This window comes from Macrobrachium rosenbergii, chromosome 27, assembly GCF_040412425.1.
Source record: "Macrobrachium rosenbergii isolate ZJJX-2024 chromosome 27, ASM4041242v1, whole genome shotgun sequence".
Lineage (NCBI taxonomy): Eukaryota > Metazoa > Arthropoda > Malacostraca > Decapoda > Palaemonidae > Macrobrachium > Macrobrachium rosenbergii.
Genome location: NC_089767.1, coordinates 21,412,003 through 21,424,508, shown reverse-complemented (window position 1 = coordinate 21,424,508; position 12,506 = coordinate 21,412,003). Strand labels below are relative to the sequence as shown.

The 12,506-nt window shown below is 39.7% G+C and overlaps 1 protein-coding gene across 1 annotated transcript in view; it reads right to left on the bottom strand.

Moving 5' to 3' along the window:
- The window catches only part of Coq3 (ubiquinone biosynthesis protein COQ3, mitochondrial), a 53,583-nt gene that overhangs the window by 8,649 nt on the left and 32,428 nt on the right, over positions 1–12,506 (bottom strand). Inside the window, exons 5-6 of the mRNA XM_067129076.1 lie at positions 8,466–8,575; positions 1,408–1,540 (exon numbers count right to left, since the gene is read on the bottom strand). Coding sequence (XP_066985177.1) covers positions 1,408–1,540; positions 8,466–8,575 — 243 coding nt within the window. The remainder of the gene's footprint in view (positions 1–1,407; positions 1,541–8,465; positions 8,576–12,506) is intronic.

Genomic DNA, 12,506 nt, shown 5'->3' with positions numbered 1-12,506 from the left:
GCTTTGGCTGGAAGGCTTAGAAGTAACTATGCATATATTTTTAAGGGTAATAATGTTTAAAATGACTTTGAAATTATATTAATAATATAAATTTTCAAAGATTAATACACAATAGGATAATAATTTAAGGTATATTTGATGTAGGATGATACTTTAAGTATACATTTGATATTTGAACTTTCAAGATAGGTAGTTATAAGCATTTTTACAGGGGGTTAGTATTTGAGGATTTTAACTATACCAGAGGGCGTCTGAGTGCATGGAGAAAAGGGTGAATATAAAACACGGAACCTTATCCTATAGAGATCCCAAAGTCAAAAAGTCCCACAGAGAAACAAACCCATGCACCATCCCTGCTGACAAATGAATACAGAATGGGTTTACTGTCCTCTCCAGAAATAGATTTTTCCTTTGTCAAAATCCTTTTCTGGATCGGGTCCGTGATGTCCGAAAATCTTTAACAGAGAAATAAATATCATTCTTAAACTGTATATATAATATATATATGTGTGTGTGTGCATATATACATATATATCTATACTATACAAATATATAAAGAGAGAGAAAGAGAAAGAAAGGGATAATGCATGCATTTTATTTAGAATTCAGTAGTTGATATCTGAAGTATTTATTATTATTTCTGTTATAGATTTAAAAATTTTTTTTCCCATTTTTATATGTCTCATTTATGTTATTGTCATCTAAATCTTCAATATTATTATTTTGTCATTATTTTTCTGGGGGAGGTGGGCACGCACTCAACGATAAAAAACACAACGAAAAATACATGTGACCGAGAGGTGCTTGCTGAAATGGAATGTTAGCCATCCCCTTGGATCCACTAGTGGTTTGGCCTATGGCTTACATCCCACATTCCGTTCCATCCAACAGACCAGGTAAAAAGCATTTATGAAAAATTAGTTTTTATGTGGAAATGGATTTTCAAAAGACCTATTAAATGGAATGATCTCAATTAAATTTCAGCCACTATTACCATTACTTCATTTGCATACTCCTGTAGCTTTGTGACATGGGACTAGTGTAAAAATAAGAGATAAAAAGTAAAATGCTAAATGCTGTAGGTAAAAACTGAACTAATATACAAAATTATGCAGAGCTAATAACACAACACTGCTGAAACAATTTCATAAACACTGGTACATACTGCAATAAGTCAACATAACAAGTATAATACTTAGTTTTTAAAAAAAGTTATTTCATATTGTAATTTCATGTCAACTGTAGTAAACAATTACGACATTTGTAAGGCAAGAATTCGTATTTGTGAGGTCACATTAGTAAATAAATGTGGTAATCCACTTTTCTTGAAAACATAATTTAGAAGCATATTTACTACAAAAATTCTATTGCTTTGTGGTCAAAAGGGTGCAAGTGAATTAAACTTACTTTAAGGGCATCGGAACAGGTTTTGACAAACAGATCAGTTGCGTCTATGTGTTCCAAAACTTCAGACGCCACAACAGCATCGTAGTGATCTTTCAGAGACTTGGTATGCTCCTCAACAGTGCCACATATGTAACTGTAAATATAAGAGTATTTCATGAATATTCACAAAAATAAAACTAAAAAATATTTGAAATAAACTAAAACCCTTCCTTACACTGCCTCAACAGGCTGGAAAAATCCTAAATAAAAAATTTTAATATGGATGGAACTGGTTAATAAGGCAGCCTCATATTAAGTATTTCCTCTTAAAGCAAATACCTAATCCAATTATCCCTCCTTATTATTTAAACCCACACTGCTCTCCCAAGTATTTTCAACTGAAACCCAATGGAAAGCACCCCATAGAAGGGCAGTGACATCAGTGTACCTCACGCATGCACTATATGCATTACTTGAGGTTCTTTGTAGTGTCCCTTCACCCCCCTAGCTGCAACCCCTTTTGTTCCTTTTACCATACCTCCACTCGTATTCTCATTCTTCCATCTTACTTTCCACTCTCTTACAACTGTTTCAACATAATTTCAGCTCTTGGTCTTGGACCTCAATTCTATGTTCCAATCCAACCCAACAGATAGCAATGAAAAAGAAAAAGTTAGTTGAGTTGGATGAAATGTTAAAAATGCAGTTTACTATACAACATGCTGAAGGGAAGACCATCTCATGTCTTTTCCTCATAAATATAGGCAATCATGCTCTACAAGCAAATGAAAAATAAAGAACTGTGCACCTTCTTGTATTTGGCATGCATATATCATATAAATTTTCATAATAAAATTACTTATATGGATACTTACCTATTGTTAAATTAGCTTATATCTTCAGCGCTGATAGGTGAGTTGGCATTCAAACAAAAAAGAAGAAGATCGCTTGGCTGACCCGGAAGACTGTCTAGTTCACCTATTTCTCCAGCAGGTGTGTTTGAACATTTTAGGCTCTAGTCAGAATTCTCCTTGACAGCCCACTAAGATGTGGGGAAGCTGGGTGGGATGTCAATTTAACAGTAGGTAAGTATCCAAATAAGAAATTTTATTACGAAACTTTATATTATTTGGGTTGAACCTTACCTACTGTTAAATTAGCTGAATCCCACATTGAGAAAAGGATGGTGGGTAATGCAGCTAGACAAAATTCCACTCAGCCAAGCGAGCTAAGAGCTTCTTGTATGAAACCCAAAAACATTCTTACCTGATCTGGAATCCTCTCTGGATAATACTACCACCAGAAGGTGGATTCCACTCAGGGTACAAGGCCCTCATGTGTGTGCAGCTAAGAGTAGCCTTGCAGAGAAAACTGCTTCTTCTTCAGTCAGCATGGAAGAAGTGGAGTGACTGGACCCCTGTGCCTGGGTCCAAAAGCCCTATAAAACGACAGTCACTAAAAATAAATACAGTACCTTTATGATACAAAGGTACGCTCCTATACAAAATATGTACCTTCATGCTCTCTAAAATATTAAAACCTGGGATTTAAAACAAAGAGCCTAAAGGATTGCTCTTTCTTCAGTTCAGGAAAAGACTACCTGCTGCTAGTAGCGGACTAAGGGTTTTACTGTTTTCAAACACAATTCTGCATACTTAAGGTAGTGAGCGGGCAAAACCAAATTGCACTTCTACTGCGCCACATTAATCCCATCTTCAAGTGACATATTGTCATAACACTAAATGAAGTTGCAACAGCTCTCACATTATGGATGTTTACCTTCAATAAGGTAGTAGATATGGAGCTAGTTCTCATGCACTAGCCTAATCAAATGTCACCAAGAACCTCGTATTCTTTGGCAAAGATGTTCTAGGTTTTCTAAAACCACAAAACAAAAGGTTAACTTGCCTCTTCCAGGCTTAACCTTTGACAAAGACATATAGATTTTCAAAACCACAAAACAAAAGGTTAACTTTGCCTCCTCCAGGCTTAACCTTTGACAAAGATGTTCTAGGTTTCTAAAATCACAAAACAAAAGGATAACTGCCTCTTCCAGGCTTAACCTAAGTAAGTAAGTTTAACTGCCCCAACAGGACACAGAAGTTTCCTCTTCTTCCCCACCAAAGAGGTTAATTGGAATTCTTACAGTTCTCTGAAAAGTTTAGTCTTAACATCATTCTCAGCTCTAAGGCAAAATGATAAAATAGCATTCCCTTTACAACAGTCTTAAGGAGAAAGCTTGCAATAAATTTACTCTTTTAACTGCCGATAGTGCTAAATAAAAGGTTTCATAGTAAATAAATCAATGGAACTCACCACAGAGGCTCAAAAGAATCTGGAGACAAAATTGAGACCTGCATATAAATTCCAGAGAAAGACTGATACTGAGCTGAAGGGGCTTCAATCTCAACACCTTAAGGTGGTGATCATCAACCAGATCTAATAGCACATGCAATACCAAGGAAATTATGGAATGATAACCTTGAAAGTAGACAGCGAAAAAGCCTTACTATATCTAAGAAAGCAGAGAAAAATTTGATGTCTACAAGGTTCCAGGTGCTGAAAATTCCTCTAGAACGGCACCCTGAGCAATACACAAACTGCTGCTTCTGACACAAGACCACGGTTGTTTTCCACTTGATGAGGGATAGAACCCATGATACCTCTGAAAATCCCCTTATTGAGAGGAGACAGTTGAGCATTTACCTACAAGCAGTTAAGTGTGAGATGCATAAGTTAGTGGAAGTGCATGGAATTCCGTAGTCTGAGTCAATTTCCCCTCAACAGAAGAGTAAGAGAGACATGGACCAAGAGAGCTAGAAAGTTAAAAAAAACATCTGCTCTGAGGCTACTAGGGTTCTACAGGAGTCACTAAGCAATTCTTGAACTTGAAATTGCTCAATACTTCCTTAGAGTAGATAAAGGGGCAAGGCCTATGAGTCTGAATCAGGCAAAACTTGAAGAAACATATCCACTGTTCAAGCCTGAGGACCCTCCAAGAAATAGTAATTGACTGGTGGTTACTGTTCATCTGCATGCTAGTAAGTCTACATTTGAGTGCTCCTCTAATCCCACAGAAACTGTCAAACTTGCGGATGTAATGGCCACTCTGTAGGTAGTTTGTTCTTTCTGATTCCCCAACCGTCAAAACACTTCACTTTCCTTCTACAGAATGAATAATTAAACCAATATCATGTTGCTCATTTCACTCAAAGAAGCAAACTTTCCACTATGAGCTTGTTTCTGACCAGGGATAAACCTGCTAGGCATCTTCGATGGTCTTTCCACTGCCCTAACATCTAGTAAGTTTACCAGGTGTAGTGTTGATCATTCTATATTGTATGTAAGTGTCATGACACTAGTCAAAAGTTCTTTGTTTTGTGTTACAAGACAGAAGGGAAAAACAAAACCTGGACGTAGGTTTATGAATAACTCCTACAAAACTTGGCGACAATGATGGTCCTGGATTACTTATAAATTTAAAGAACATAGCTGTAAGTCATAACCTCTTATGCTGAGACTGTACTGTAATTGAACCTGATTATTCTGACAAAATCCCCAGTGAGGTCATGTTTCCTAAAAAAGAAAGGCCTTACCACTTAGGAAGCTTCCTTCAGGGCTAAAATTCTTCAAGAAGCAAGTGCCTATTTGTCTTCCGACAGACAAGCCTGCAAATTCAAATATCATCCCTCATCACTAGATAAGAATGAGGAGTTAGGGGAGCCGACTGAAAATCACAATGCACAGAGACTGAGCCAGGTGAAGCAACAGATTCTTGGCCTTCGGAATACTGTTGACAGAATTGGCCAACTGGAACCAGTGGCTCAGTAGAAAAGATTTCTGGCTCCTAAAAATCGACACCATCTACCTATGGCAACAAATTCCCTGTGAATACTTATAGAGGCGCTGTAAATGAGCCCACACAAAGCACCTTGACCAGCAATACCTCCACTGTAAATACACCTTGAAGGAACTTGTGTGACTGAGGATGTACAGATATGAGAAAATGTCTCCTGTATGCCCTACCAAAACATCTGATCGTTCTTTTTGGAGTCATTAAAACCATGCTGGAAAAACCAAAAGTATGGGGTCAGACATGTAAAGTTATTCAGTCTTAATGTGTCCACTATTGGTCACAAATCTCCAGTTGTTTATGGAGCTAGGAAAAAAAAGTCAGAGGTAAAAACCCAGTGAATTACCTCCTGGTCCATTTCATTCACTCTTATTTACAACCTCCTACTAAAGAACGTAAGGCTTCTGCTGGAGAAGACAAAGAAACAGCTATAGGAGACTAAACCAGTGGAGGGCAGCCTAAAAGGAATCATAGCTCCTTCACTGCCTTCACCACAAAAGGTTCTGCTCCTAGGTCTCTCTAAGCTTGCCAGGAGGCTTGCAATTGGCCATCTACCAGAACCTGAGGGCTGAACTTATCCCGAAAGGTATAAAACAAGACTTGTACCAATATATCCTCCCTTATCGCCTTCACCTGTGCAGCATAAGCCTTTACTACAAATAGGAATACAAGTGTTCTCACTTCTTCCAAACCGAGTTAGTATAGGCATGAGAACACTAGCCTGCAGTATCAGAAATGAGTTAAAAACTAAAGCTCTTCCTCGCTAAACTCCCGCTGGCACCAAAAAACCTTAAAGCTGGCTCCAAAAAATCTCTAAGCGTGCGCCAAAAACACACTAAGTTGGCACCTCAATCTTTCCAAGCTGATGCAGAGAAGAGGAAAAATACTGAGCAAAAGTTCAATAAAAGATGAAAATTTCAACAATCTAAAGACTGTTTCAGCATGTCCAAAGCACTTGTCAGCCTCGAGTTCGTCTCTTCACAGTGAAGAGAAAAGAAAACCAAGTCTTCTACTGAAGACTGTTTAAGCGCCAATTAGGCTGCTGTATCCCAAGAGGCAGACTCCACGACTTTATAAAATATCAGAAAACATGCCTCGACAGACCTACAGGGAGCTTTGTGCCCCCAAGTATGAGAAAAGTTATGAAATGCAACTAATTGAAGGAGAAAGCTTGTGTTCTCTTCTCCAAATACTTAAAGGGTGCTGAAATACTCAAAGACAAACGAGACCTATTCTCTATGTGGTCTCCTTCCTCAACTAAATGAGGATACAGCGAAGCACAACGCTCCAGAAAATGCTGATCAAACTGAGGGAGATCCTCTGATTCAAACTCTTCTTCTGCCAGAGGGTGACAGGAGACAGCTGGCGACAGGACACAGGAGGTGACAGCAGCTGAGTGCTGCATCGCATCCACGACTCGATGAAAGGGAGACAGAGTGACTCAGCCGAGTCACACGAGTCAGCTAAATGAAAGAAAATGAGGTGCCAAAAGAAAATGGGAAATATTGGGAGGCCAGGTGGAAGAGGAGTTACAACGACTCTCTCGCCTTGTCTGAAAGTGAGTCAACATACTTGAGAGCATTCCCATACGATACACCTTTTGAAAGCTACGTAGCAATAATATCTAGCTTGGAAACAACAGAAGATACTGTTACTATAAGTGCATTTCAACAGAGAAGGGGAATAGGCTTGCAGACATGGATTTAGAATGAGCAAAAGATAAGAGATTGGTTAAACAATCGACGGAGTCGGCACAAAGAATAAGTAAAACTTGCTACAGGCACATTATTTTTAACAAAACTGTCTACTGTATACATATATAATTAGTCCTACAGGTGCTAACAACCTCATACTAGGTGCCGATGATGGCAGAAGTCGCATACATACAAAGATTAACGTTTACTAAAACTATCTTTTGGCTAACACATTATACAAGACAGTGAGCATGAAAAACGAAGAGGGAATATGAAAATGATCGCCTTGAGAAGGATATTAATATGTATATTATACTAATTCTAAATATAGTCAATAAGACTGTGCAAAGGTATTGGAGAGCACAGAACCCCATTGTCCCAAGAACCGACCTGGTTCCCTGGTAGCTTTCACAAAGTCCCACTATCTTAGGGCAGTCCAAGTCTTGGGCTACAAACAGGCGAGGGCACCAACACCATATTTCTAACAGGGGAATGCGTAAAGCATGCACACTATGGGGGGGATTCGGAACAGTTCCCAGTCACGAATCCAGTTAAACTTGTTCTAACTTCTGGATATGCTTTTCCTGAACCAAAAGGGGAGCAGAAGGCAGAACTACAAAGGAAGTCTCAATATTAGCACTATCAAAATGCCTAGCCTGAGTAGGGATAGCTACAAATGAAGAGACACTTAACTAATTACTTCTGCAATCTACCAGCTTCCCTTCTTTCCTATACAATATCTGACATATTAAGCGTACAGTCCTCAGACCAATCCCTATATTCCCCACATCTATTTTCGAGATCACACTCTGTACCCCTGCAGCTGGTACAAACTGAATGTTGATCTACTTCAAATTTCAAAATCCTGCTTACACACAAATCATTTCTACATAGCATGAAGTTATTGATTTTGCTTGAGGTGGAAGACATCCCAGAAAAATGAAATTACAATATCATAAACAGGTGCAAAACAGCCGAACTTCACAGAATACCAACAATCGCCTATGAGCAAGGAGAATTCTGACTAAAGCTTAAAACGTTCAAACACACCAGGTGGAGAAACAGGTGAACTAGACAGTCTTCTAGGTCAGCCAAGCAATCTTTTTTGTTTGAATGCTGACTCACCAATCGCCGCAGCAGATATCAGCTAATTTAATAGTAGGTAAGGTTCATTCCACATGAAAAGTTTTCAAAATATCTCCCAGCTTTTACTGGGAAAGCAAGCACATGGCAGAGAGAGAGAGAGAGAGAGAGAGAGAGAGAGAGAGAGAGAGAGAGAGAGAGAGAGAGAGTTGACAAGGGCAGCCCAAGGAATGCAATAAGCAAGATAATACAAACACCAGTAAACATACGATGCAGTAACAAATAAAAATTAGCACTGCTTGAAAATATATTAAAAAACAATCAATATACATAATAACAATAAATTTAAGCACTCAGCCACATGCTACCCAAGAAACATAGCACACTCACAGAACTTACTATATAAAAACTACAATATAAAAAGCTATACATGAAAACTGACAACATACTTAATATTACTACGAATTCTTGCATCGCTGTTAGCATGCAAACTTGCGACTGCAACATTTTCTTCAGCAGCATCAAGTCCATCAACACTTGCACCGAGTCTCGCAAGAGGCTGCAAATGAAGGGATTTATTGTTCCTTGTAACAGAAATGAAATGGTAAAAACCTGGCACTTAACCTATAATTCTTCTTCTTCTTTCTCTGCATCTTTTCCCACTTCTATTGTGGATAACCCATAATTATTTACTGTTAATTTTATGATAAACTTTTTATACAGTATCAAATATATAGCCTTCTGCTCAAGGACCAAATACCAAAGGTTTGTGATATTTTATTTGCACTAATAATTTTCTACCATACATTTCCAAAAATTTCAAGTTCATAACAAAAAAATATTCTTGTCAGCCTATCTGTTAGTTCTTTGTGGGGAAAAAAAAAATAGTACAGCACCACAGATGAAGATAATTATATTGAGGAACGTGCTTAAGACATAAACCTAAAAGGCCAAAGAGTGAAAACTTCAACCAATGACAACACTTACGAGATCAAATTCATCCCATCTGATTAAATGTTAGGATCCATATGAAATCTTTTAGGTTGAAATAATACATAAGCTCTGTCAGGCTTCATTGGCTAAAACAGTTTTAAACTTTTGTGATAAATTTATAAGGATTAAAACATTGGAGGAGGAGGAGGAGGAGGAGGAGGAGGAGGAGGAGGAGGAGGAGGAGGAGGAGGAGGAGGAGGAGGAGGAAGAGGAGGAGGAGGAGGAGGAGGAGAGGAGGAGGAGGAGGAGGAGGAGGAGGAGGAGGAGGAGGAGGAGGAGGAGGAGGAGGAGGAGGAGGAATGGTCCTCTTCAACCTCTCCCAGGACTACCAGAGATGAAGTAAGACAGGCACCTGAATAGGGGCAGCAGTTGCAGCAAGAGCTGAAGCAGAGGCATACACCAAGACCATAGCAGGTGTCAAGTTCTTGGCCACAACCAAGTGTTCCAGGAAGGTCACAAGGGACAGAGCTCGTGTTAACCTGAGAGAAAGCCACAGCAGCACCTCAGCAACTGTGTCTCGTCAGGTTGCCTAGGAACAGCAAGAACAGCACAAGTGTTGATGGAAGAAGCAGGCACAGCCACTGCATTGACCAAAGTCCTGGCTGGTGAGCATCCAGGTCAGTCACTATCCGGTTTATGCATTCCTTCGGATTCTGCATGGAGAAAACAGACAAACACTGTTTCAGTGTTAGGAGCAGAGGATCATTGTTGAAGGCCTAGGTGAGAAAACTGGTCTATTTCCCTCAGAAGATACTCACAGGCTTTCTCCAACTTCTTCCTCTTGGACCCACAATTTTTTCATAAAGTGTGTAATAAGGGCCAACATTTAAGTGACATAAACCTTCCATATACTGTACCATCATGGCAACAATACCTTTGCTGTTCTGCCTTTTGTACAAGAGAGAGTCAGGCACCATTATTCATGCAATAACAATAATAGAAATGACATTTTTATGATAAAATAAAGTTACCCAGTAATTACTTAGCTAAGAGTTTCTACTCGAACGGCAGCTAGAATTTTGAATTCCGAGGTAGCGATTCTTTTATTAGTGTAGGTGACAAGACCCCGTCCACTTTTGAGGTAAGAGAGAGGAACAACACAGCCAAAAGCTCAATTTGTTTATGCTTAAATGTCCATGCGCAGGGAGGAGGGTGGGTTCCATCTGTAATTATTTTATTATAAAAATGTCATTTTTATATGAGTAACTTACCCCATAATTACTTAGCTGATTCCACATTGAAAGGTGGTGGGGAATCATGGACAATACAAAGGTCTCCAAAATATTGATAAAGTTACTGAACTTGAGGGAATAAAAATTAGGCTAGCACTGAAACAATGCTTGTTTCCTTCCCTGGTGAGAGAGCTGGTGCAGGTAGATACTGCCTCTGGTTGGCGCTTATCTCATCCTGTAGTGGCGTGGTGTAATAGCCATGAAGCGCCTCTACTGAATTGGGAATCTTCGCAGCGAAAGAGTTACTCCGTACGAAGGCTGATGAAGTATAACACAAGCTTTGCGATGAAGGTGATTACCAAAGGTTGACAAAATATACATATCTGCCCTTGTTCAGGGCACAGTACCAAAAAACATATACCAGACAACAAAGTCACCTACACCAAATATTTAAAAACGTAAAAAATAAATTTAAAATACATGACCACTACCCAACACTAAAAACTGGTGGGCTCTCTAGTATTTTGTACTCCCCTGGCTCCCCTAGGACTCAACACCATGTTCAAGGTGAAGAGGCAAAAACAAGGAAGGGGTACTTCCTACACTTCCTCACCCACTACTACACCAGCTACAGACACAGGTCCCAACATCTCGCAAATAGTACATTGCAAACACTGATTTACACCTCCAATACGTTGCTTACAAGATTGCGGAGAGGGAAAGGCTGTGCTTAAAAGCTACCGAGGTAGCAACTGGCCTGACATCGTGTGCGCTAACTTTCAAGAACAATAAGCCATTCTCCGCTATTTGGGAGTGTGACTCTATGATGAGATCCCTCCAGAAGAAAGAAATGGCATTCTTCCACAAGGATTTTTCATGGAACACCACAGATTACTAAATTGTCCTCTAATCTTCTTGGTATGATGTAAATAGTACCTGAGGGCTCTCACCGGGCACAGGTCTCTTTCTTCCTCTTCTGTACCTAGATACCTAGAATATCCGATAAGCTTTTAAATATGAAAGAATGAGGCTAAGGTTGCGTTGGGTTTTCGTTCTTTGCAAAGAACCCTAAAGAAAAGGATCAAACTGCATCCCCCTGAGAAAAGCCGACCTTCTTGTCAATCATGTGAAGTTCGCTGATTCTCTTCGTAGTGGCCAGAGCCATGAGAAAAATAGTCTTCCTTGTTAGATCTCTTAGAGACGAAGAGCGCACAGGTTCAAAATGTGAACTAGTAAGCCACTTAAGGACTACGTCCAGATTCCACGAGAAGGACTCCTCTTTCCTGGAATTGGAGATATTAAAAGACCTAACAAGGTCACACAAATCCTGATTAGTAGAAATGTCAAGCCCTCTAAGACAGAAAACAGAGCTAAGCATTGCTCTATTACCCCTTCATTGTAGAAGCAGACAGGCCCATAGGAGATCTCAAATAAAGAAGGAAGTCTGCTATTTGAGCAATAGATGTTTGAGAAGATGAAACACGGTTTCTTCTGTACCAGAGCCTAAACACTAACCACTCTGCGTGGTAGACTTGGTTGGAAGAGTTACATTTACATTTGGTGATAGCCTCTGCCATTAATTTAGAAAATCCTTTTGCTCAGATGAGCTTGCTGACAGTTGAAAGCCTATCAGGGCCAGAGTGGATAGACTTTGATGGAACTTCCTGAAGTGGGGCTGCCTGAAAAGACTGGGAATTGCGGGGAGGAGTCTTGGGAAGTCTACAAGGAGATCGAGCAGGTCCAGGAACCACTCCTCTGTGGCCAAGAGGGGGCCACAAGGGTCATCCTTATGTTGTGATGTGAACAAAACTTCCTTAGTACTTCTCTGATCATTCTGAATGGTGAGAAGGCATAAAGACCCAGACTGGACCAGTCTTGGATCATCGCATCAATCACCCATGCTATGGGGTCAGGAAAGGGGGAGCAGAACAGAGGTAGTTGGTGATTCCTGGATGTAACGAATAAGTCTAAGGTTGGTTGTTCCCATAGACTCCAAAGGCTGGCATATACCCACAGATTTAGTCCATTCCATAAGGAGGATCTGTTTTTGCATGTGATTTGTTTATTTTGTACAGTTCTTCTGGAACTACGTACTGTAGGTCATTGGAAGGCTTGGCTTTTTAGCAGTTTTCATGTAAGGAAACAATGCCAGACAACCTAACTCTAGTGAGAATTGTCTCTCTCTGTGGGTGACACCTGTCTCCGATATCTTAGGCTTACTATTCAGTCACTCCCTGAAATCTGCCCTGCATGAGAATCATAAGTGTCATGACTTCCTCCTATGCCAGATAGTGCTGCTTCCTCATGATCAAAATTATCAAAAAT